This window comes from Rana temporaria, chromosome 11 (assembly GCF_905171775.1).
Source record: "Rana temporaria chromosome 11, aRanTem1.1, whole genome shotgun sequence".
In the NCBI taxonomy this organism is placed as follows: domain Eukaryota; kingdom Metazoa; phylum Chordata; class Amphibia; order Anura; family Ranidae; genus Rana; species Rana temporaria.
The window spans coordinates 70,541,670-70,567,863 of NC_053499.1; the positions used below are offsets into that span (position 1 = coordinate 70,541,670).

The 26,194-nt window shown below is 45.2% G+C and overlaps 1 protein-coding gene across 2 annotated transcripts in view; it reads right to left on the minus strand.

The window, feature by feature from the left end:
* ADCY7 (adenylate cyclase 7) overlaps positions 1-26,194 on the minus strand; it is a 336,616-nt gene that overhangs the window by 152,496 nt on the left and 157,926 nt on the right. For both annotated transcript variants that reach the window (XM_040328713.1, XM_040328712.1), the window contains one exon: positions 18,331-18,492. In XM_040328713.1, coding sequence (XP_040184647.1) covers positions 18,331-18,492 — 162 coding nt within the window. The remainder of the gene's footprint in view (positions 1-18,330; positions 18,493-26,194) is intronic.

Below are 26,194 nucleotides of genomic sequence, written 5' to 3' on the forward strand. Positions count from 1 at the left end.
TCTTGTCGTTGAAAGTAAATAGTCCATTAGACTGCTGTTGTAGACCTTTAGGGAGTTGAGATTTATCTTTAGAAAGAGTTTGAATGAGCAATTTATCGAATGTCAAAGTTGTTCCAATAATTCGGTTGGAAGGAATAATGGAAAGTGGTGGAATGTCCATGGATTGATCTTCATTCATACGAGATAGAGAATCTGCTTTGATATTTTGAGTACCAGGGAGGTATGAGATGACAAAATCAAAACGATCAAAAAATAAACTCCATCTGACTTGACGGGCAGAAAGAGTTTTACAAGTTTTGAGATGCTGTAAATTACGATGGTCAGTGAGGATAGTGATAGGGTGTGTAGAACCCTCCAGAAGGTGTCTCCAGTTTGCGAGAGCGTCCTTTATTGCTAACAGTTCCTTTTCTCCAATCGGATAGTTCTTTTCAGCTGGTGATAAAGTTCTGGAATAAAAGGCAACAGGATGTAGTGGGTGTGATAATGTGGGTCGTTGGGAAAGTACAGCACCCAAGGCAAAATGTGAAGCATCAACTTCCAACGTAAAATGAAACATTGGATTGGGAAGTTGGAGAATGGGAGCTGAAGAGTAACTAAGCTTAAGTGTTTCAAATGATTTCTGTGCTTCCTTGGACCAAATGAAAGGTATCTTAGAACTGGTTAGACTAGTAAGTGGTCTCACAATTGATGAGAAATTTTTAATGAATTTTCTATAATAATTAGAAAATCCAAGGAATCTCTGAAGGGCCTTTCTGGACTGGGGAGAAGGCCAAGACAAAATGCAATCCACTTTAGTATGGTCCATCTGAACTCCATCTGGAGTGATTTGATAACCAAGAAAGGAGATAGTAGTCTGACTGAAGACGCACTTCTCAAGTTTTGCATATAGAGAGTGAATTCTGAGTCTCTCCAGAATCCAACGCACATGTTTGTGATGTTCCTCGAGAGTATCAGAATAAATTAATATGTCATCTAAGTAGATAACAACACAAATGTCAAGCAGATCATGAAAAATATCGTTAATAAACCACTGAAAAGTTGCTGGGGCATTACATAAGCCGAAAGGCATTACACAGTACTCGAAAAGCCCGTATCGAGTTTTAAAAGCAGTTTTCCACTCATCTCCAGAGCGAATCCTTATAAGATTATAAGCACCTCTGAGGTCCAGCTTTGTGTAGATCTTAGCTGTCTGTAACCTTTCAATAAGCTCTGGAATGAGTGGTAATGGATATCTATTCTTTACTGTGATGTTATTGAGGGATCGATAATCTATTATCGGTCGAAGTGATCCATCCTTATTTTTTACAAAAAATAGAGCTGCACTGGCAGAAGAAGTGGAGGGCCTTATAAATCCTTTTTTAAGGTTCTCATCCAAGTAAACTTTTAGGTGTATAAGCTCTGGTTGTGAAAGGGGGTAGATCCGAGCGGTAGGGATAGGACTGTCAGGAATTAAGTCAATAGGACAATCGTAAATCCTATGTGGAGGGAGTTTCTCCGCGTTAGTCTTACTGAACACATCAGCAAAATCTTGTAAGTAATCTGGTAAATTAGTAGGATGAATCTCTGAGAAGGAGATGATACATGGAGGATGACAAAATTCTGTACAGTAAGTAGACTGTAAAGAAAGAGATCTTGTGGGCCAAAGAATAGTAGGCTGATGAAGATGCAACCATGGTAAACCTAAAACTATAGGGAAAACTGGAGATGAAATAATATCAAAATTGAGAGTCTCTGTGTGGCCATTGGCACAAGAAACTATTAAAGGAACTGTCTGAGATGTAACTGGACCGAAAGAAGAGTTAGATCCATCAATAAATGTGAGTGACACTGGAATCTGCTTTAACACACTGGGAATTTTATTTGCTTTTACAACATTTGAGTCAATGAAGTTGCCACATGCCCCGCTGTCGACCATTGCTTCAATGGAAATCTTTCCTTGATCCCACTGTAGGGTGAGAGGAACAAAAATATAATGATTAGATATGGTTCCGGGTGAATTTAATTTATTAATGTGGGAGAAATTACCTTCTGAATTCTTCTTGAGAAGAGGGCAGGTGGAAACGATGTGGTCAGGAGCAGAACAATATAGGCAAAGATTGTTAGCTCTGCGACGCTGTTTCTCTGCAGAGGTTAAAGGTCCTTTAATAACACTAAGATCCATTGGAGAATCTTTGGGAGGTGATCTAGATCTCCTGAAGGGAGTGACAGAATAGGTAGTGGCACGTTCGGTCTTTCTTTCGCGAAGGCGACGATCAATAGTGACTGAGAGGTGCATAAGATCTTCCAAAGTAGTGGGTAGGTCAACACGAGCTAACTCATCCTTCATAGCTTCAGATAAACCCAAACGGAACTGGTTTCTGAGAGAAATATCAGACCATTGAGTTTCTCTGCACCAACATTTGAATTCTGAAATAAAATCTTCAACAGGACGCCTTCCCTGTCTAAGACTCCTGATTGAATTCTCAGCTGTTAACTGTTTGTTGGGATCTTCGTATAACAAAGACATCTCATCAAGAAATGTGTCAAAATATCCTAAGAGATCTCCGTGTTCTTCTACATAGGTGTCAGCCCATACCCTGGGCTCACCTCTAAGAAAAGAAATTAATGTAAGGATCTTTATCCTATCAGAATGATAAGTACGTGGCTGTAGTTCAAACATCAGTCGACATGAACTAATAAATTGTCTGTAATTTTTTCTATCTCCAAAAAATGGTTCCGGTGAACAGGCCTTTGGTTCAGGTCTTTGCCTGGCTTGTGCCAAATTTTGATCTCTTAAAGCATCATTCTGCATACGTAACTCATTCATGTTGTTAGTAAGATTATCAACTCTTTGAGAGAGTGCAACTAAATGATTTGCAAGGTCAGCTGGATCCATTTAAAAGATATATGTAATTATATCCTTTATCTTTTTGGGGTTCGGATATTATGTTATGACCCTGAAAATGATAAGACTCTACTTAATGTTTAGACCGCAGGTGTAGAGGCTTATCAGAAATCAACCACCACTTCACTCTCACAGAACAATAAGAGTTTGGGGTATTATCATCATATCCTCTAATGAAGGTAACACATAAAAGTAGTAGCTTAATTCCTCTTAAGCTTAATTGATAGACACAACCCAGATACTATAATCGTAAATCTAATTTAGGTATTTGCATCAAATAAAGGTAGTAGAAATTACTGGTATTGTAGTATCTCACCACACACATATGAATAGTATGAAGTACTCTGCTGTATCTGGTGCTAGTATATAGTAATAAGTATAGAGTCTAGGATATAGTTCAGGCATATACTAGCAATCACTATTAGCAACAAGCTGGTATTACATATACTTGCGGTTTAGGAGGTGGTCTGTACCAGGAAAGTCCGCACAGGTGTTGATGGTACCTTATACAGCAGTAATGTGGTTTAGATATACTTGCGGTTTAGGAGGTGGTTTGTACCAGGAAAGTCCGCACAGGTGGTGGTGGTATCTAGCCTGTAGTGAGCAATGGTGGTGAATCTCCAGCAGAAGCTAGTGATGTCTTGGGTCTCTGAACAGGTGCGCTGTGAAGAGAGGTGCTACAGGGACTCTGTAGCTCGTTCTGGGTTCCCAGGTGGCGGCAGGGTCCAAAAGGAATATCCGAACACCCTGCCGCCATTCCCGGGAGTTTAAATAGCCCGGGCAGTGGCTGAGCTGAGCGCCGCACGTTGGAACGCACTTCCGCGTTCCAACGTGGAGCGCAGACGTCCGCGCACCGGAAGTGACGCGGACGTGTATCTGAATGGAGCGCAACTGTCATAAGTGACAAGTCTGCGCTCCATGTGGAAGGAGTAACGCTGACGGCGTTACATTTTATCACTGCTCCCACTGTTTCCAAGCCCCCGGATGTCCATATCCATACGGGGTTAGCTAACCCTTCCCTATTCAACCCTCCGGGAAACATTGCTCCGGCCATTAATGTCTTCCGGAGTTTGGTGTTGGAAGACCTTGACAAACTTCAAAATAAAAAAATACACACCGACCCAAAAATTAAGAGAGGCCTAAAAAAGCTCTGTGAACAAAAAGACTTAATCATCCGTCCAGCCGACAAGGGGGGAGCCTTAGTCGTGCTGGACAAGGCTGATTATGTTAAAGAAATGGACAAAATATTGGGGGATTCTGAAACATATTCTCGGATCCATACCAATCCCACTTCCCAATATAAGAAGTGCCTCGTTGAGTTGGTCAATGAGGGTTTCTCTTTGGGGATTTTGAATAAAAAAGAGCGTGATTTCCTGATACCAGTTGTACCCAGGATTCCAGCTATATATTACCCCCCCAAAGTTCATAAAGACCCAATCAATCCCCCCGGCCGCCCGATAGTCAGCGGGATTGATTCGGTCACATCCAGGATAGGCAAATATGTGGACTTCCATCTGCAACCATTGGTCAGACTCATGCCGTCCTACCTTAAGGATACGGGCGACACCATCAGGTTATTAGAATCAGTTTCCTTTAGTGACGACATGATTCTGGCCACTGCAGATGTGACTGCATTATATACGTGTATTCCCCATCAATTGGGTTTTGATGCAGTGGAGTACTACCTGTCCCTAAACACTACCCTATCGGTGATACAACGTAACTTTATTATGCAGCTCCTCATTTTTGCAGCTCAACATAATTATTTTTGGTTTCAAAACACTTTTTATTTGCAAACCAGGGGTGTGGCCATGGGGGCCAAATTTGCCCCCAGTCTGGCCAATCTCTATATGGCTAAATGGGAGGAGGATGTCATCTATGCCCTTAAGAGACCAGAATTGGTTCTCTGGGCTAGATATATAGACGACATCCTCCTCCTATGGAAAGGCGACCAAGAATCGCTTAACGACTTCATGTCAACATTGAACAACAATGACAGAGGTATCCGACTGAGCCATGAGGCTAGTTCTACCTCTGTGCATTTTCTAGACTTGGAGATCAAAGTAGTTGAACATCATCTTGAATTTAGTACATATTTCAAACCGACCGATCGTAACGGTTATATACCGCTGGACAGCTGCCACCATCCACAGTGGTTAAAATCCGTTCCTCGGAGCCAGTTTTTGCGACTGAGACGGAATTGTACTAAAACTGAGGACTTTATCGCCCAATCTATGGTCTTGAAAGACAGATTTGTAGAGAAGGGATATGAGGTGGGTGAACTGGAAGCTGAAATTGAGCGAACTTTACATTTGGATCGCAGTTCACTTCTGGAGGTTCGCCCAAAGAAGGCCACGGACGACAAATTCCGGTGGTCTTTCTTCACTACATACTCTGTCCAGTCTAGGCAAATTAAAGAGATACTTGCAAAACATTGGGGTGTTGTAAGAAATGATAAAATTTTGGGTCCGGCCCTACCAGACAGGGCGGGTGTTATTTTTAGGGGTGCTAGATCCATTCAGGGACAGATAGCCCCGAATGTTATCGATCCCCCGAAACAGGTCACCTTCTTTCAGGACTGTAAGGCTTTCTTCCCCTGCCGTAGGTGCAATGTGTGTTTGCATAACACAAGCGGCAGACGTAAAAGTGAAACTTTCCAGTCTATGACCACCTCAAAAATATATCAGATGAAACATTTCACGACATGTGCCACCCGATATATTGTTTACCTTCTAACTTGCCCTTGCAAGAAACAATATATCGGGAGGACCATTAGAACTTTTACAGTTCGAGTGAATGAGCATATAGCTAATATCCTGTTGGGCAAAACTAATCATAGCGTTCCACGACACTATTTACAATATCACAATAAAAACCCCCATGGGACTCAGTTTTTGGTGATTGATCGTTTTGTACCCCACTGGAGAGGCGAATCCCGTATACGGGGTGTATCGCAGTTGGAAACATACTGGATACATGAACTACGCACATACCAACCATTCGGTATGAACGTAGAATGGGATATAAATTCATTTATAAACAAGGCCTAACCTAATTGCTGTTTGAGTTATTTTTATTTTATTAAAATTTTGTTTTTTCCTTTGTTTGGTAAACCACAGATATATTTTTTCCAACCCAACTGGGATCCTAAATAGATCCAGGAACTATTTTCTGCCTTTATATTTTTTGGGCTGTACATTTCCAGCCCATAGATGTATAAACATTTCTTGCATTTAAAGACACATTTTTTATGTGTAAGGTGTCCCGGTGTTGCGTTGCCCTTTTTTCCCCCCTTGAGGGCGACATTCCCCCTTTTTTCACTCCCCGTGTATGCTTCATGTCAGGAGCACACAGGGATGATCATTCCATTGGCCATATATATGAGCCTCAAATTTCCTATTTTTTATTTCCTCCGTTTTGGTTTGTTTATTGCCTGGCAGTGTTGCCAGTACATTCAGACAAGACTTAGCCTCGATGGGCACGGTTGTGCGGCGTCCTGGAGCTAGATCCACACGCCGGACGAGCCGCGCTCCTATTGGCCACCAAGCGCCATGTGCTGTCACGTCGCGCGATGACGTCACGCGCGGCGTGATTCGCACAAGGGCGTTGCGTTCCAGGGTGGTTCCTGGACGTCTGGGGACGCCAGGCTAGCGCTGCAAGGAGGATCGAGCGGCGCACTGGCTTGTGTCCCCAGACAGCACATTTATGAATGATTCCTGCATCGCTGCAGGCCAGTCTGGCTCTATATGAAGATCCAACATATGTGGATTCAACACAAAGGTGGCGAGCACTGAGTACAGCCTTGATACAGGTGGTCAACATCCCTCCCCACTTTCCACCCCCCCTTCCCTCTGGCTTATTTTTTATAAACTATTAATATGAGTCCAATATAGGTTACACAATAGGAATGGTGGAATATCTGTTTCTTTTTCTGTAATTTTATGTTTTGTGATAAGGTTCTGTTTATCCATTTCCTGTCTTTAAAAACTGATTGATGATTGGTAACCATTCGGGTCAGGAGTATCGCCTGATCCGATTGGCTAATTACTGAGCTTGCCTGATTGGTCCGCCCACTCAGTTTGACTAAGCATTTTTATTATATATATGTGGCAATATGGGGGTGAAGGTAGATGCCCCAGTTGAAGTCCACTTGGACGAAACGCGTCGGGCTTGCTATACCTGCACCCCATATTGCTTTTACTCTCTTTTTATACTAAAGTGATCACTTTTATGTTGTTGGTTTTATTACAATAAAACCTACCCTCTTTTACCTGCACCATCCGGAGCATTGTTTTCTTTCTCTTCCCTGCATGACTTGCTTGGATGCAAAGTTTTTTCAAACTCCATACCAGTGTGCACCTTGCATCAGTGGACACCACTGTTCACATCACCAGTTGGCGTTTAAATAAGCGGACCCTCTGTTCCTGTTCACGAATTGGAGTTGGAGCAAGTACACCTACGGTGAGGTTCCAGTCCAGGCTCACAGCCATCCAGCAGGATACCCCGTGGTGAGTCTACTACTGTGCCATCATCCAGCCGAGCAGAGCCGAGTGGAGTCCTTACATGCCTTTATGATCTGTTGTCGCTGACAAGCAGATCCACGTCATCTGGTAAGAGTATTCCATCTACTTCTGATTTTACCGTGCAGAAATTTTTTTCCAATGATGAGGATGTGGTCATACACCCCCTATTGATGGACTTTTCTTCTGTGTTTCCTTTTGCGTTGGTTGTTTTAAATGGACACTTATTTACAGGTCACTGTGTTCTCATCACATTGATGCATAATTTGCTCTTTACAAGAATGTTTAGCGCTGCATATTTTTTCACTGTTCCCAATGCAACACTTTACCCAAATAAAATTTTAATCATTTTTTCCCCACAAATATAGCTTTCTTTTGGTGATATTTGATCACCTCTGCGTTTTTTTTTTTGCTATAAACAAAAGAAGAGCGACAATTTTGAAAAAAAAAAAGCAATATCTTACTTTTTGCTATAATAAATATCTCCAAAAATATATAAAAAAACAATTTTTTTCCTCAGTTTTGCCTGATATGTATGGAACTGCAGGCCCCACCCGCCCAAACCTACCTTCCCGGATACAACTGAAATTAGTACACTTGACACAACTTTAAGTGGCAAAATATTTGGCCGCGACACCTTTATTGATTTACCAATAAATTTCCATAAACTTTAATAAATCGTTCAAAACATAAATCATCATATACCAAGCTGAAAAACCTGCTCAGTTCTGAAAACTCGAGCAGTACTCCAACAATTTTCTTTTATTTACAAATAACGTCCCCCCTGGATACCAGGGTGACCCATCACATAAAGTAGTCGCGACTGGGGCGGGAGGGAGGGAGTCCGTGCTGCTTGTTTCACACAGGGCCAGAGGAAGACCACCGGAAGCTGCTGGTCCTTAAATAGCCTCCAGGCTCTTCCAGCAGCTTCCACCGCACCCTATTGGCTGATCCTACCCGGCCTGCCGAGCTCCTTAGCAGGCCAGGTGCTGCCATTAGCCACCTTAACCCTTACCTACCTAGCAGGGCTGAGGGAGCCGCAGTCCCAAGAAAGTGGGCTCATATTGTGCCCCCTTTATTCATTCTTCTACATATTTTTGGTAAAAAAAAATCGCAGGGGGGCGTGGCCTGGACATGGCTGAGTGAGGACGCAGGAACTTGGAGCTCCCGGCCCTGTCCCTTCTTGTACCGGCCAAACTCAGCGAATTTAGGCATGCAATCTGTCAAAAAGACCAAAAGACGATCTACAACCCGCACCACCCGCTCCAGCACGAAATCGGGGGATTTACACCGCTTTTTTAGCCCCTCTGTGGCGATTCCTCCGGGCGCGAGAGTGGCGGCGCCAAGAGTAGGCCCACGTGGCGGACCAGCGGGGGATCTCGAACTAGACCTCTGGACATTTCAACAGGAGGAAGCGGCAGTACACCCCGCCACTCCGGGCACACCCGAGGACCTATACCCAACTATGGAGGCCCTCTCCCCCCCGGCCGGGGGTTCTTCCGCGGAACAGGAGATACGGGCACTGCTGCAGGCCCTCCCCACAAGACAAGACATAGAGTCTCTCATCCTTAAGCTGGAGGAGACTCATAGGAGAGACGTCCAGGAGGTACGGGCGGAGATATCCACGTTGGCAGACAGAGTGACCACCGGGGAGGGATCGCTGTCGACCCTGGAGCGGAGAGTGGCGGATCTGGAGCGGGACCGTGACCACCATAGGGAGGCGGCTACAACGCTCCAACTGCACCTGGAAGAGGTCGAGGACAGGAGCCGCCGCAACAACCTTCGTTTGCGGGGGATTCCTGAGACGGTGGAACCCGAGGCCTTGGACGAGGTCCTGCTGGGCCTATTCCGCGACTTGCTGGGCAGCCCGACGGAGGTCGTCGAGGTGGACCGCGCACACCGCGCCTTGGGCCCGAGGTCGGCTGATCCGGACAGGCCGCGAGATGTGTGTCGGCTGCTGCGCTATACGCAGAAGGAGCGCATCATCCGCGGTGCGTGGGACAGAGGGGAGATCCTCCTGGAGGGGGCAACGGTGAAGGTACTCCCGGATCTTTCAAGAGCAACTCTCCGCAGAAGGGCGATGCTGAAGCCCGTCCTGGACCTAGCGAGACAGCGAGAATTCACCTACCGTTGGGGCTACCCGTTGGCGGTGACCTTTAGGAAGGATGGAGCAGCCTTCACAGTCCAGTCGCCAGCGGACCTACCGGCCCTCTTCCGTTTCCTGGATGCGGACCAGATACCGATTCCCGACTGGCTGCAGATACTACCCCGCGCAGCGGGAAGATCAGGCCCCTCAAACTACAGACCGGGAATAGAGAACAGACAGAGAGGACGCGGACGGAGGAGACAGCGCGCCCCCTCAGGAGAGGAACGCCGTGAGTAGGCCTTGGGCCAAGATTCCCTGACCCCCCCCGAGCTCCCACCTAATCCGCTCTCCCGACCCCTCTGTGCCCCTCATTTGACATCCAGGTGTCTCTCCCACGATGGTGGGATACGAGCCCCAGAACATTGAACACTGCTCTTTGCAGCCCCCCTGGGACTGGACAGACACGGGCCACTTAGACTCCTGTTGGAACCCTCATTCACCTCGCACCCTGACCCGGACATTTGAAACTATGTCCTCCACACTACTGGGGCCCTGTGTTCTATGATTCAGGCCTTGGAGGTATACTGCAAGAATGGGGCTCCCGCGCTGTTAGAGCGTGCCCCGGCCTACCCTGTAGATGCATGAGTGCCCCCCGCGGGAGGGGGATCCCCCCTGCACCAAGGAAGTCTTTGCTATGCTGGGGATATGCACACGAGACACACGGGGCTCGTCTACCCTCCCCTGGCTTGGTTTTTAGGTCGCCTGATCGGTTTTTCATTTTTTTATTATTTTATTTTGTTTTGCACGGGCATGATCCTTTTTTTTCCTCACCATGCCGGCCCACCCGATGGCAACGCGGGCCACTGGAGGAAACTCCGAGGTCAGGGGAGGGGGACTGCCCCACTGGACACTGCTCCTGTGGAGGACAGGGGGAGCCCACTGCTGGGATATGGTCATGTGTGTTGGGATGAGATGGAGGAGGGGAGGTGAAGCGGCTTCCCCGGAGGGAGGCATGTAGAGGGGAGGGGAGACTGGCCCTTTGCCATCCTGGGGAGGGAGATGAATCTGGGAGACGTCATGTACTATTGGGGCGCTATGGGGGAGGGAACGGGAGGAGTGATCTGACGTTACACGGGAGGGGTGTCAGGGGAGATGGGCCATATACATCCCTTACTGAGCACACTGATCGGTCCCCTCTGCCGGGTGTGCCCCCTCGCTGATGGGTGGGGTCCCCCGGAGGGGTATCTTACGGGATATGTGTTCCTTATGTTATATGCCACTGTTTGCCACTTAAATGCTGTTATATGTCATATATGGTTTAAGACTGATTGCATTGCCATACTTATGTTATCTTATTTACGTTGGCCGGGGGGGGGGGTTGGATAGGGTCGGGGGCTCGCAATGATAGCTCTGTCCAACCACCGACCCACATAGGCCCGCGCTCGAACTCCGGACTAGTTCTGGTGAGCGCTCTAGCTAGTTAAGCTAATTTAGATCTCTTTACTAGCCGCACTCTCTGGTGTTGGCCTTTCCTACTACACTCTGTATCTTCTCTATTCTCTCCTTTCTCTGTACCCTATAACTCTTCCACTCCTGGACTTTTCCGGGACACTTTCCACTACCTTTCCTTGACCCCCCCCAACCCCCCCCCCCCCCCCCCCCCCCGCGAGCATGGACGCACTGACCATTGTTTCATTGAACGCCAAGGGCCTAAACACCCCCGAGAAACGCAAGATGATGCTACAGGAGGTGCGCAGCCTGAGAGCAGACGTGGTAATGCTACAGGAGACGCACTTCAGGGAAGACAAGCTTCCAATCCTAAAAAATAGATATTATCCGACGGTCTACCACTCCTCCTTCTCTGAGGCAAAGTCCCGAGGTGTCTCTATTCTGATCGCGGCCGGTGTACCTTGGACACTAGACGACATACAGAGAGACACCGGAGGACGCTTCCTGTTCCTAAAAGGACGGATAGGGTCGACAGGCGTTACCCTGGCGAGCTTCTACGCTCCTAATGACAACCAAGACACCTTCCTGACGAAACACCTAGAACGACTGACGAGATTTGCCACCGGGCAGCTGATAGTGGGGGGCGATTTTAATGTTCCACTATCTCCCTTAGAGGACACCTCATCGGGGACATCCTCCACCTCGGGGAAAATGCGCGGACGCATACAAGCAGCACTTCACGCAAGCCAACTGGTGGACACATGGCGTCTATTGCACCCGGGAGAGAAAGACTTTACCTTTTTCTCCAGACCCCACCAGGTATACTCCCGGATAGACTATTTTTTGGTCCATCACAGGAACCTGATGGCGGTCAAAGAAGCTAAGATAGGCTCGATAACATGGTCAGACCACGCCCCGGTAATATTAGTATATACCCTGACGGATAGGGAGACAGAGAGGCGACATCCATGGCGGCTAAACGAATCCCTATTACAGGACCCCGAAATACTGGCAGACGTGGTTAAGGAAGTGGGACACTATTTCTCCGCCAACATTGTACCAGACATTGGTCCGGAAGTGGTGTGGGAAGCCCACAAGGCGGTCGTCCGCGGTATTTTTATCAAGCATGGGGCCAGACGGAAAAGACTTAGGACAGAACAACTGACGACATTAATGGCTAAACTAACATCCTTAGAGACGCAACACAAAATAACACCGACGAAACAATTGGGATTAGACCTGGACACAGTACGACGACAAGTGACGGACGTCCTTACGTACAAGGCCAAGGCGACCATCCAGATCTGTAGACGCAAGGTCTATGAGTCAGGGGACAAATGTGGGAGGATGTTAGCCCGCTCACTGAGGACACAAACTAGTGCAGCATATATACCCCACGTTGTTACCGCCGGCGGGCAGAGGGTGTCAATGCCACAAGAGATCGCCAGAGAATTCAGGGACTTCTATGACACACTATACAATATACCCTCGGCGACTCGGGACCCCGACGGAGGCCCTTCTCGAGACTATCTGACCACTTCAACCATGCCAACGCTCCCAGTCGAAACCAGAGAGGTACTAGAGGAACCCATTACCCTGCAGGAACTCCACGCCGCCCTTGGTAACACCAAACCGGGCAAGGCTCCGGGACCTGACGGCCTGACAGTGGCGTACTACAAAGCATTGCTCCCCACCCTGGGCACACATCTGGTTGAGTTATTTAACGGTCTAGGTCTGGGAGGGAGGCTACATGTATCCACCTTACAGGCGCAGATAGCCATCATCCCTAAGGAAGGGAAAGACCCCAGTCAATGTGGTAGTTACCGCCCTATCTCGCTCCTTAATGTAGACCTTAAACTCCTTACCAAAATTATAGCGACTAGAATCCAACAACACCTGACGAGCCTTATCCACCTGGACCAAGTGGGATTTGTTCCCACTAGGGAAGCTAGGGACAATACTGTCAAAGTCCTTAACCTATTGCACGCGGTGAACACCTCAAAGACGCCTTGCGTCTTGGTGAGTACAGACGCCGAAAAGGCGTTCGACCGGGTTAACTGGCGATTCATGTTTGACACTTTAAGACACATCGGCTTGGGACATAGGATGATGAACTGGATTTCGGCGATGTACACAGAACCGACGGCACGAGTCAGGGCTAACGGGGTGGTGTCAGAGGCCTTTCAGATTAGGAACGGAACGAGACAGGGGTGTCCCTTGTCGCCACTATTATTTGCGTTGACCCTCGAGCCATTCCTGAGACATGTGAGATTGAATACGGACATATCAGGGGTCAAGGTGGGAGAGGGAGAATATAAAGTGTCTGCCTATGCAGACGACCTGATGTTCACACTGACTGACCCTGAGGTATCTCTACCGAATCTGATGAGAGAATTCGAGACTTATGGGAGACTGTCCAATATGAAAATCAATATAGGAAAGTCGGTAGCAATGGGAGTGGGTATCTCGAGCCCCCGCCTAGACCGACTGCGCCAAGGCTTCAGCCTACAGTGGACGGATACAGCCATAAGCTATCTGGGAACCCGTATCCCTCCGTCCCTCACCCAAATTTTTAAGCTCAACTTCCCACCACTATTGAAAACCACTCAGAAGCTACTAGACCAATGGACAACAGGCCTGCACTCCTGGTTCGGGAGGTGCGGAATACTTAAGATGTCCATTCTACCTAAATTTACTTACCTTCTTCAAGCCCTACCTATACGCATACCGGCGGAATACTTTAGACAGGTGCAATCCATGTTTAAAAAATTCCTGTGGGCTGGGAAACATCCCAGGATTCACAGAACAGTGTTGTCCCTACCCAAGGCAAATGGTGGACTGGCTATGCCCAATATCCGCACGTATTACCACGCGGCACATCTAAACAGACTAGTGGACTGGTGCAGACACGGGAACACTAAACTATGGCCCCACATAGAGCAAGCCCAAAGCGACATCCCCTTGCGGAGAGCCCCATGGTGCGACACGGGTCTGCCCAAATCTCTACGATCTCATCCACTGATAGGTGCCACGACCAGTATCTGCGCGAAGATGCTCGCTCAGATGGGGTCGCCGCCGGCGAATTCGTCCCTACGACCAGTGCTAGGGAACCCGAACTTTGAACCAGGGCTCCGTGACGGTAGGTTCCGAGCGCTGAGGGAGTCAGGTATGTGTCAGGTCTCCCACTTTAGCATAGCAGGCCGCTGGAGGACACCCGCAGAGTTGATGGATCAGGGAGGGGGATTTCAACTAGACTTCATGAGGGCAAGCCAGCTGAACCACTTCCTACATACCATGAGACCCCCACAGACAGGGACTCTACCTCTCACACCAATAGAGGAGATATGCTCAGAGACGGGCACATTACCACACGCGCTATCCATCTTACACAACATACTAGTCACACCGCAAGAGGGATATCAACTCCCCTGTATCATAAAATGGGAACAGGAACTCCAATGCACGTTTTCGGCCAAAGTCAGACAGCAGATTCTGACCTTTACACACAAATCCTCTATCTGCACCAAAATACAGGAAACAAACTACAAAATCCTGACTAGGTGGTATCGCACCCCGGCTTTGCTTCACAGACTTTTCGGGTCCGCCTCAGAGACATGCTGGCGTTGCCAGGGGGACGTAGGCACGTTGACCCACATTTTCTGGTCATGCCCACTGCTGAAACCCTTTTGGGCGGAGGTCAGGAGGATATCACAAAAATTTACTGAACGCCAGATCCCTGACGACCCAGCATACCTCTTGCTACACGCTAACTCATACCCTACACGCGTATACAAGAAATCAGTTATCCGACACCTTCTAGACGCAGCTAAAGCATGCATCCCGGCTTGCTGGAAATCCCCAAACCCGCCGACGGTGACGATGTGGCTCCGGAGGGTAGATGATATCAATAGAATGGAGGATCTTATCCTCACAGATCAGGATAGACAGGAGTCATACAAAAAGACTTGGCAGTTATGGAATGTGTTCACCTACTCAGATGAAGGACAAGCACTTAGGGGACAGACCTAAACTCCTTGACACAACTTCCCCCCTCTTCAGGGAGGAGTTAACTCTGATACTCGACGGAACGATGACAGGCCAGAAGGCTGACATGCTCCATGCCCGCGGGCAAAACCCTTCACCCCCCCCCCCCCCCCCCCCTCTCTCTCTTCTCTTTTTCCTTCTTTCTTTCCATGATGCTGTCGGGAACCCGGCTCCCGAGGCGACACCGTTTCTCCAATCCTCGGATGGGTGGCGGGAGGTGCTACTCCCTGCCGCTCCATTCTTTCCCCGTTTTCTGACCTTTCGATAACGGAAAAAAAGGGGCGTGTCCGCGGATCCCTGACTTCACACCGCACTCCGTTGCTGGAGGCTCCCTAGGGGCAAAGTCACCAAGGGTACAGATGGTAGGCTTGGTGTCACAAGCACGGAACAGACGAACCACGAACTAGGTTACACCCAACATCCTACCACACTGTGATAGTTTGCCCTTGAACATGTGAAGATGTTGCTGTTTATATGCTGTCAATATGATCCATGTGGACATGCTCTTTGTTGTGAATAAATAAAGAATTTTGAAAAAAAAAAAAAAATCGCAATAAGCCTATATTGATTGGTTTGCGCAAAAGTTATAGCGGCTACAAAATAGGGGATAGATTTATAGCATTTTTTTTTTTTTTACTAGTAATTTTTATCGTGACTGCGATATTGCGGCGGACACATCAGACACTTTTGACACTATTTTGGGACCATTCACATTTATACAGATAACAGTGCTATAAATATGCACTGATTACTGTGTAAATATGACTGGCAGGGAAGGGGTTAACACTAAGGGGCGATCAAGGGGTTACATGTGTACCCTAGTGAGTGATTCTAACTGTAGGGGGAGGGGACTGACAGGGGGAGGTGACCGATGCTGTGTCCCTATGTACAAGGGACACAGCATCGGTCTCCTCTCCCTGACAGGATGTGGATCTCTGTGTTTACACACAGAGATCCACGGTCCTGCTCAGTTACTGGGCAATTGCGAGTGCCCAGCGGACATCGCCACCATCGGGCACATCGGGTATCTAGTAACGCGGGGGATGGGGCGGCGCAAGCCCCCTAGTGGTTTCGGCAAGGCGAGGACGTCATCTGATGTCCTCCCAGAACGAGAGGATTATCGTGCCGCCATCAATTGACAGTGGCCGGTAGTAAGGTGGTTAGGGTCATCACAGGGGACAAGGGGGCACTCTTTATGTCTGGAGGAAAAGAGATTTAATCTCCAAATACGGAATGGACTTCCTCACAGTAAGAGCTGTGATAATGTGGAATAGATTGCTTTAAAAAAGGCCTGGATTATTTCCTAAATGTACAATATAACTGGATACTAACATTTATAGGTAAAGTTGATTCACGGTATATCTGATTGGCTTTTGGGAGATCGCAAAGGAATTTTTTCCCCTGCTGGAGCAAATTGGATCATGCTTTGCTGGGATTTTTTGCTTTCCTCTGGATCAACTGTGGGTATAGGACTGTGTATAAAGGATTGTATAATTTCCTTTTTTTTTTCTTTTATTGGTTGGACTGAATGGACTTATGTATTTTTTTCAACCAGACTAACTATGTAACTATGTATGTGAAAGCTTCCTGTACAGTTTTGAGATACCCCGAAGAAAGCTAAATGTCCCATGTTTGGCAAACACCTTTTTATTGGGTGGGTGGAGTCATTGGAAGTGGGCGGACTCAAAATCTGCTAGTGGTCTGAATAGCAGCTATGGCTATGACTGCCATGTCCTGTCAATTAAAAGTAAAGTGGACCCGATGAGCAACTTGGCTTTCAGTTCCCTATCAAGCTAATGTTCACCCCACTACAAAACTCCTTGGCCATGTATCTGCTAGTGTGACAGGAAGAGTGGCCAGGGAGGAGAGAATGCCCTGAGAAAGCCCAGTGTGGACACTTCATGCACCTGTCCATGAGAGATACATGAATCATGCGCAAGTTCTGACACTTTCGGTGCTGCATCCCAACAGAATTTTAAAGGGTGTCTACTACACCACCCTATATGAATTTCCTCAATTGTGTTTTGATGATAACAGTAAAACAAAAGTAACATTTTGATATAGAACTTTGGGGGAAAGCAGGGTATTGTGCACATCAAATGAAAATAGTACAGACCTGGTTTTACTTTCTGAGCTCAAGTTTTATAATTTAGTTTCAGGAAATCATTCTCACAAATTTGCAAAGCAAATAATAATATGTAGGCCTTCACCCTGAGAAGCCTTTCCTGGTATGTATCTATAGTCAAAAATGTTGTGGAGGGTTAGTGGCCCTGCCTCTTGTTATTGCTGTCTGTGTCTCCATTAGTGAAACTCACCCACATTATTTGTCTCATATATTCGCTAGAACTAAAACCCTGAACACACGATCTGATGGAATCTAATCCGATGGATTTTTTCGTCGGATATCCGATGAAGCTGACATTCATCAGTCTTGCCTACACACCATCGGTCAAAAATCCGACCGTGTCCAAACGCAGTGACGCAAAACACAACGACGTGCTGAGAAAAATGAAGTTCAATGCTTCCGAGCATGTGTCGACTTGATTCGGAGCATGCGTGGATTTTTGACGGACGGACTTCCACACAGACGATCTTTTTTATCCATAGGAAAAAAAAATTTCACCGATGGAAAACAAACCGATGGGGCCCACACACGATCGGTTTGTCCGATGAAAACGGTCCATCGGTCCGTTTTCATCAGACAAACCGATCGTGTGTACAGGGCTTAAAAGTCAGGTACAGTACAGGAAGTGAAATCTCCACAATGGCACACAAATAGCAAAAAAGGTTTTTAACCCTTTACTACTTGGGGGGGGGGGGGGGGTAATGTAATTTGTTATGCAGGTAAACTCTTTAAACTTTTCCCTTAATTTTTTCCTTTCATTCTCAGAAATCAAAATCCCTTTTTCCTTCTGCTGTTTATCTATTTTACTACACAATATTTTATTGAACACATTGTACTTTTAGCATTGGTTACATACAGAATACTGTATTACACATGTGATGTCCGAACAGCAAATTATTTTGCAGTAACATCATCCAGGAACATCATACGTATTAGGCATTTTCTGAATCCAAAGCAACCAACCAATGCAATACATAAGGAAGAGATAAGTACACGCAGATAACTAATTATATTTAAAGTATATTGATGTTTTTACCCATTACACATTTTTATAGGTTATTGGCCCCCTAAATCCTCTTAACAAAGCAACAAGCAATTCACTATGTAACCAAACAACAGCTGATCATAAATAACATGAAAATGTATGCATGTATCTGCCCCTAAAACACAGAGCCTTGGAATCTGCCACTTGTGTCTTAGGGGCCACATTCAATGAAATTACCTCAAAGGCAATGGTGTCACGAGTCTCTGAGGACAACATCACTGTGACACTAATGACGATAATGTGGGACATTCCAGAGAATATGCTGATAATCACACAGGCACGCATCCCAAGGGGCAGCATGGTATACACAGAGAACGTTATAAAGAGGAAGAATGGCACCTAGAAAAAGCAAAAACATATATAAAATAAACATATTATACAATAAAATACAAATGTAATACAGCATTAATATAACATTACTAAGATAATATCCAGTATATCATTTACTTAGCTGAGAAAGCTTTACATTTTTAAGTTTGCAGAGACGAAAACAATCAATTGGAGAGAAAACATTTACCGTACTTTACATTTTGAATTCATAATTAAAATATTTAATACATATTTATTCTTCATATTTAAGATATTTAATACATTTTCTGTAAAATTTCCAGCAATAAGGTATACGATTTAGGTTGTAAATCTGAAGAGCACCTATGAAAATTAGGTCTACAAAAAACTACAATCAAATTGGAGAAAAACTAAGAGGCATAGCAAAAGCCACACAATACTGTAATATAGAAGTGTTTGGATGCTTTTTCAATTAATATGAAGTGGAAGCTACATCAAACTACCCAGGCATGCCTAAAATTGACTGCACGTAAAAACTGTGTAACCAAAGTGATAGGTGAGATACAACAGACAGGTCAACAATCACTTTAAAGAGGCTACAACGTTTAGTAGGTGAGACTGGAGTAAACATTCATTACTGTAGTTAACCGCATCAAAAGCCATTCATTACATTAGCCAATACTTATAACTAACTAAAATAAATAAATATGCAAAGTAAATTTTGGAACATGCAAAAAAAAAAAAAAAACCCAGTTCCAAAATGTGTTGAGGTGCCGATGTCAAATGTGAATGTGACTAAGGTAGAGCTTTTTGCAAAGGTTCACAGTGATATGTTTGGTGCACATCCAACAATGAGCTAAACAAAACACCATTCCTACAGTGATGTATGATGGAAGTAGCAATGTACCGCAATAACCATTTTTGTCTGCAAAAAAGTTAGTGTGCTTTTAAATATAAGGCATTATTGTTTTGATTATTCAATGAATTGATATTTAGGATAAAAACCTAAAAAAAAAAAGTGTGGTGTATAATTTAGTTAATATGTAAATATGTAATATGTAAAAATAAAGGCAATTTATTCTTGAATATTTATATGCAGTGATAAATATAAATAACCAGCTATATTGGTTAGGGAACAAAGGGCCAGATTCACGCAGCCCGAGCGCAGCGTAACGTAACTGATTTAGGTTACACCGCCGCAAATTTAATGGCTAAGTGCCCGATCCACAAAGCACTTACCTGGAAATTTGCGGCGTTGTATCCTAAATCCGTCCGGCGCAAGGCGGCCCAATTCAAATGGGGCGAGCACCATTTAAATTAGGCGTGCTCCCGCGCCGGACGTACTGCGCGTGCTCCCGATGCAAATTTCCCGACGTGCTTTGCGCAAAATTATGACGCGCCGACATTTTGTGAATCGCAACGTGAAAAAAAGACTTGCGCCAGGAAAATTATTTTTTTTTAAAAATTCAAAAGCGACGCGGGAAAGACGGGTATACTTTTACATGGTGTACTAATTTTACACTTTGTAAAAGGTGCCCTATCTTTGCGACGGCAAACTAACACTTGCGGCGACGTAACAACGGGAAAAAGTTTTGTGGATCGCCGTAACTGCTAATTTGCATACCCGACGCTGGTTTACAAAGCAAACTCCCCCAGCGGCGGCCGAGGTACTGCATCCTAAGATCCGACAGTGTAAAACTATTACACCTGTCGGATCTTAGGGATATCTATGCGTAACTGATTCTATGAATCAGTCGCATAGATAGAAACAGGGATACGACGGCGTATCAGCAGATACGCCGTCGTATTACTTTTGTGAATCTGGCCCAAAGAGTCTCATACACTCATTTACACCTCAGCATTTTCCAGCTACCTGGATCGTGCAAGGGGCCTGTGGGATGCAGTAGAACTGCCAGGACTACAAACTTATGATGAGCATGACTCCCACTTATATCTTGTAAGTGTTTTTAAACTTGTGCAATAAATGTTACGGTTTTAATACTACACTTAGAGAGGCGCCCCCCTTGTTTCTTTTATATGTTTTGCAGCATTGCTGGACACATTCCGAGGATGGCTGCCTCTTTTTAAATTACCCCCTTACCCCTGTTTGTACCTAAAGACTGACTAATAAAATGTATATTATTACAAACTAAGGGCATTGCCTCCTGGAGCGCCAGATACCCAATTTACCTTCATATGACAGAATACAACTTCCCCATGGCCGAGGGATCGGCCGCAGAGCGGCATCTTTACTCAAATTTACTCTTGCCCCAGGACTGTTCAGTCATTGATGGGCATCTTCACTTCTTGGACTTGTAAGTGTACACCTTGCACAGTTACACTGAAATCAGTAGCATATATTTAATTGGTGCCTCCCCCTCTCTCTGATTTCTAAACACACCCCCGGGCTAAGAAACCATTAAACATTTAACCCATGCAACAATTTATTTTTTATTTTTTTATTTAGATTTTTTAGATTTTTATCAAATTCATTTTAATAAAATGTTTTTGGAGTAAAAATGTATCAAACGATAGTTTTCTATTTAAGATACAATAATAATTTAGTTTATTCAGCATGAAATGGAGCTTAGTTATTTAGCATGAGGCTGTATATTCCGCAATATTTAAATCTTTGGTAAACTCATTCCAAGCTCTGCAAGCTGAGATAACATGCATGAACGCATTCACACAATTTCATAGCAACCATGAGATAAAACAAAGTTCAGGAATATTCCTTTATCCTATTGTTTTGCAAATCTATGTACACTACGAACCATATGACTGTTTGAAGAGAAATGCATCTGTACCAGGCTCTAAGTGTGAGGAGGAAGGGCAAGCAGTAAAAATGGAAGTAAAACCTTCTAAGCACCTTATAAACCTTGTGATCTTTCTGAACATAGCTTGAAGTGCTTTATTCCTCCCTTGAGGAGCAAAATGGCAGCAGGCCGTAAAAGAGCCTCAGTTTGGGAATATTTAAAAAAGGTCCTCTATGGGTAAAACAGGTATGCGTGTAAAATGCAACAAAGAGATTCAAGGCCTGGTGGCTCGAATGAAACATCATGAGAAGATGTGCTGTGATGAAAAGACCCAACTGATATATATAGTTTAAGTTTGTTTGTTCAAATATATTTAGTTTATGCACATCAGTAGAATCGGTTCACACTAGGGCGACACGACTTCCAGCGCGACTTTCAGAGGCGACTCCGACACGACTTGAGCATGAACCACAGGGCGATCTGGGGCGATTTACAACAGGACTTGAAGTCGTCTCCAGGACAGGAGACTTTCCAGTGGCCAATCAAACAACAATCAGCTCTAGGGGAGGGAGAGGGAGGGAGGGAGGGAGGGAGGGAGGGAGGGAGGGAGAGGTTTGCCTGAGAAATGTATGTTATCTTACTGGAAAGTCGCTTCAGTTAAGACAGTGATCAGACTTGGATCAGACTTGGAGGCGACTTCCATTGAAATCAATGGGTACAAATCGCCTACAAGTCGGATTGAAGTAGTACAGGAACTTCTTTTGAAGTCAGAGCGACTCGAGTCGTGTGTATTAACACCGCTCCCATTCACTTGCATTGTTTTTCTCGACAGCGCGACTTGGGACGACTTGAGGCGACTTCAAGTCGGATCCCAAGTCGCCTCAGTGTGAACCGGCTCTAAACATTGATGTTTAAGCAAATACAAGAATATGTAATAAAATGTTATGGTTTTAATCTAATAAAATACTTTGAGCAGTTCTCCAACTATGTGTAATTAACCTATTAACCTAAAATTGGTTCTGATATCTGTGTTTTACTAACCTAGCAGCTTATTATTCTAAATAGGAAACCTTAATTTTCACCTGCTTCCCCCCACATCCCTCACCTTGTTGTGTCACTTCTGCATGACCAGCCGTCCAGGGGTCAAGTCCATGGAAAAAAAGTGTGGGAACTCCCATCCACTCCCCCACCAAAAAAAATAAAATGATATGCTCATATGCATAATTACTAAACCGCATGTTTTTTTTCTCGATCCACTGTACCTTAGTAATCCTTTATGTTACTGGCCGCTTCCTGTATATGGATTCATCGGGTAGTGTGCGGGTATTCCGTCATTTCCTCGATGCCGCAATGTCTCCTGGGAGCTTTTGTCATTGTTCCCAGGAGACCTCCGCAATGTCTCTTGGGAACAATGACAAAAGCTCCCAGGAGACTTTGCGGCATTGAGGAAGTGACGGAATACCCGCACAATACCCGATTAATCCATATACAGGAAGCGGCCAGTAACAAAGGATTACTAAGGTTCGCCTGACAGTGACTCGAGCTGGGCATCGCCGCATAGTGAAGGATTGACTCGGGCGGCTCGGCTTCTCTCAGCTGCTTTAGTTCTGCTGTAAAAAAAGTGCAGGAACTCCGTTCCCGCAGGACTTGAGCCCTGCAATCGTCCCATTAAAGTGAATTGGACTGTCGGTGAGTCAACAGAGGGTCAGCAGGAGCAGGACAGAGATGACACTTGCTCTTTAAAAATTATGATTTAAATCGAGATGATTTAACCGCTTCAATACAGGGCATTTTCACCCCCTTCCTGCCCAGACCAAGTTTTAGTGCTGCCGCACTTTGAATGACAATTGCGCACTGTACCCAAATGACATTTTTATGTTTTTTCCCCACAAATAGAGCTTACTTTTGGTGGTATTTGATCACCTCCTTGGTTTTTATTTTTTTGCGCTATAAACAACAGAAGAGCTATAATAAATATCACAATTTTCTTTAAAACAAATTTTTTTTTTCCCTCAGTTTAGACCGATATGTATTCTTCTACATATTTTTGGTAAAAAAAAAATGCAATAAGCATATATTGATTGGTTTGCATAAAAGTTATAGCGTCTACAAAATAGGGGACAGAATTATGGCATTTTTTTACTAGTAGTGGCGACGACCTGATATTTTTATTGCGACTGCGACATTATGGCGGACATATCGGAAACTTTTGACACCATTTTGGGACCATTCACATTTATACAGCGATCAGAGCTAAAAAAAAATAGCTATTGATTACTGTGTAAATGTTACTGACAGGTAAGGGGTTAACACTAGGGAGCGGTTAAATGTGTGTCCTAGGGAGTGATTCTAACTGTAGGGGGAGGGGACTCACAAGGGGAGGAGACCAATTGGTGTTCCTCTGTACTGGGAACACACCATCGGTCTCCTCACACCTGACAGTACGTGGATCTGTGTGTTTACACACATAGATCCACGGTCCTGCTGTGTTCACGGGCAATCGTGGGTGCTCGGCAGACATTGCGGCTACCGGGCACGCGCATCGGGTCCCGAGCTATGTGCCGCTAGATGGCCAGGAAGCCCAGGACGCCATATGACGCCCGCCCAGGATGGGAGATCCCTCCTGCAGATGTCATATTACTATGGGCGGGGAATGTAGTGGTTAAATTAAGCCTTTTTACTAGTGATTTAAATCATAATTTAAATCAACTTGAATTAAATCAAATCCACCCTGGGCCTATTCATTTGAAAATCTGAAGTAACAGGATGGCCAGGTCGCATGCGGCATATAGGATATGTGGCAGTACTATTGTTGGCAACAGATGTAGCAAGCCACCCAGAGGTGATGATTTCTAAGATGAGACAAATCATAGATGGGACAACAGATGCCTCAGTGTTAACTGGTGGAAAGTCTTGTAAGTAGATACAGTGCCTTTAAAAAGTATTTATACCCCTTGAAATTTTCTACATTTTGTCGTCATGTTACAGTGAGGAAAAAAAGTATTTGATCACCTGTTGATTTTTTACGTTTCCCTACTGACAAAGAAATTATCAATCTATAACTTGATGGTGGGTTTATTTTAACAGCGAGAGACATAACAAAAAAATCCAGAAAAAGACATTCCAAAAAAGTTATAAATTGATTTGCATTTTAATGAGTGAAATAAGTATTTCACAAAACATGATTTAGTACGTGGTGGCTGACATTTGGTAACTCAAACCTTCAGCTACCGCCACATATTTTCTATGGGATTAAGGTCTGGAGACTAGCTAGGCCAATCCAGGACCTTAATGTGCTTCTCCAAATGTTTCTTGAGCCACTCCTTTGTTGCCTTGGCCTTGTGTTTTGGGTCACTGTAATGCTGGAATACCCATTCATGACCCATTTTCAATGACCTGGCTGAGGGAAGGAGGTTCTCGCCCATAATTTGAGGGTACATGGCCCCGTCCATTGTCTCTATAATGCAGTGAAGTTGTCCTGACCCCTTAGCAGAAAAACAGCATAATGTTTCCACCTCCATGTTTGATGGTGGGGATGGTGTTCTTGGTGTCATAAGCAGTATTTCTCCTCCTCCAAACACGGCAAATTGAGTTGATGCCAAAGTGCTTGATTTTAGTCTCATCTGATCACAACACCTTCACCCAGTTCTCCTCTGAATCACTCTGATGTTCATTAGCAAACTTCAGACAGGCCTGTACATGTGCTTTCTTGAGCAGGGGTGACATTGCGGGCGCTGCAGAATTTCAGTCCTTAACGGCCTAGTGTGTTACTAATTGTTTTCTTGGTGACTATGGTCCCAATTGCCTTAAGTTCATTGACAAGGTTCTCCCCTGTAGTTCTGGGCTTCTTCCTTACTGTTCTCATAATCATTGAAACTCCACAAGGTGATGTCTTGCATGAAGCCCCAGACCGAGGGAGATTGTCAGCTCTTTTGTGTTTCTTCCATTTGCAAATAATCGCACCAATTGTTGTCACCCTCTCACCAAGCTGCTTGGCGATGGTCTTGTAGCCCATTCCAGCCTTGTGTAGGTCTACAATCTTGTCCCTGACATCCTTGGATAGCTCTTTGGTCTTAGCCATCGGGGAGAGATTGGAATCTGATTAATTGCTTCTGAGGACAGATATCTTAATCTCTTAATCTGAGCTCGTTACCTGTATAGAGGACACATGGGAGCCAGAAATCTTGCTGATTGCAAATTTATAATTGGTTTTGAAATGTGTTTTTCTGGTTATTTTTTTGTTGTTATTCTGTCTCTCACTGTAAAAATAAACCTGCCATAAAAATTAGACTGATCATTTTTTTGTTAGTCGGAAAACGTACAAAAACAGCAGGTGATCCATTTTTTTTCCCTCACTGTACAACCGAAAATGTCAATGTATTTTATTGAGAATTTATGTCATAGACCAGGGGTGCCCAACCAGTGGCTCGGGGGCCAGATGTGGCCCGCGGAGCCCTCTGATGTGGCCTGCGACCTCCTGCTCTGGGATGGAATATATTAGAGTAGAATACTGCTATTAAAGGTAAGTTTATTACTAAAATCACAGTGTATAAATGGGCATATGTGTTCTGCAGTGGTTACTGGGCTGCTTTCAAACTGATGCGCAGCTGCAGAGAAGTGCACCTGTGGGTTACCTGCACTGAGCCATAGACTTCTATTACCTGCGAATTTGGTGTGCGTTCTGAAAGTGCACCACACCTATATGATAATAGATAATAGAAGTCTATGGCAAAGTGCAGCTAACCTGCAGGAAAGCCACGGGTGAACCCGCGGGGGTAAACAGTGCATCAGTGTGAAAGCAGCCTAAGCCCCTTTCACATGGTCAGTCTGACCCAATCGGACCCTCCATTCACCTCTAAGGAGTGACAGATATAAATGGACTTGTGTCTGTTTACAAAAGCCCACCTTCAATTCGATACGCTAAAAAAAAAAAGACTAGAGTGGGCTCTATAGAGTAGAGCGGGCTGCCGTCCACCGCTCAACTCATTATTGCCCAC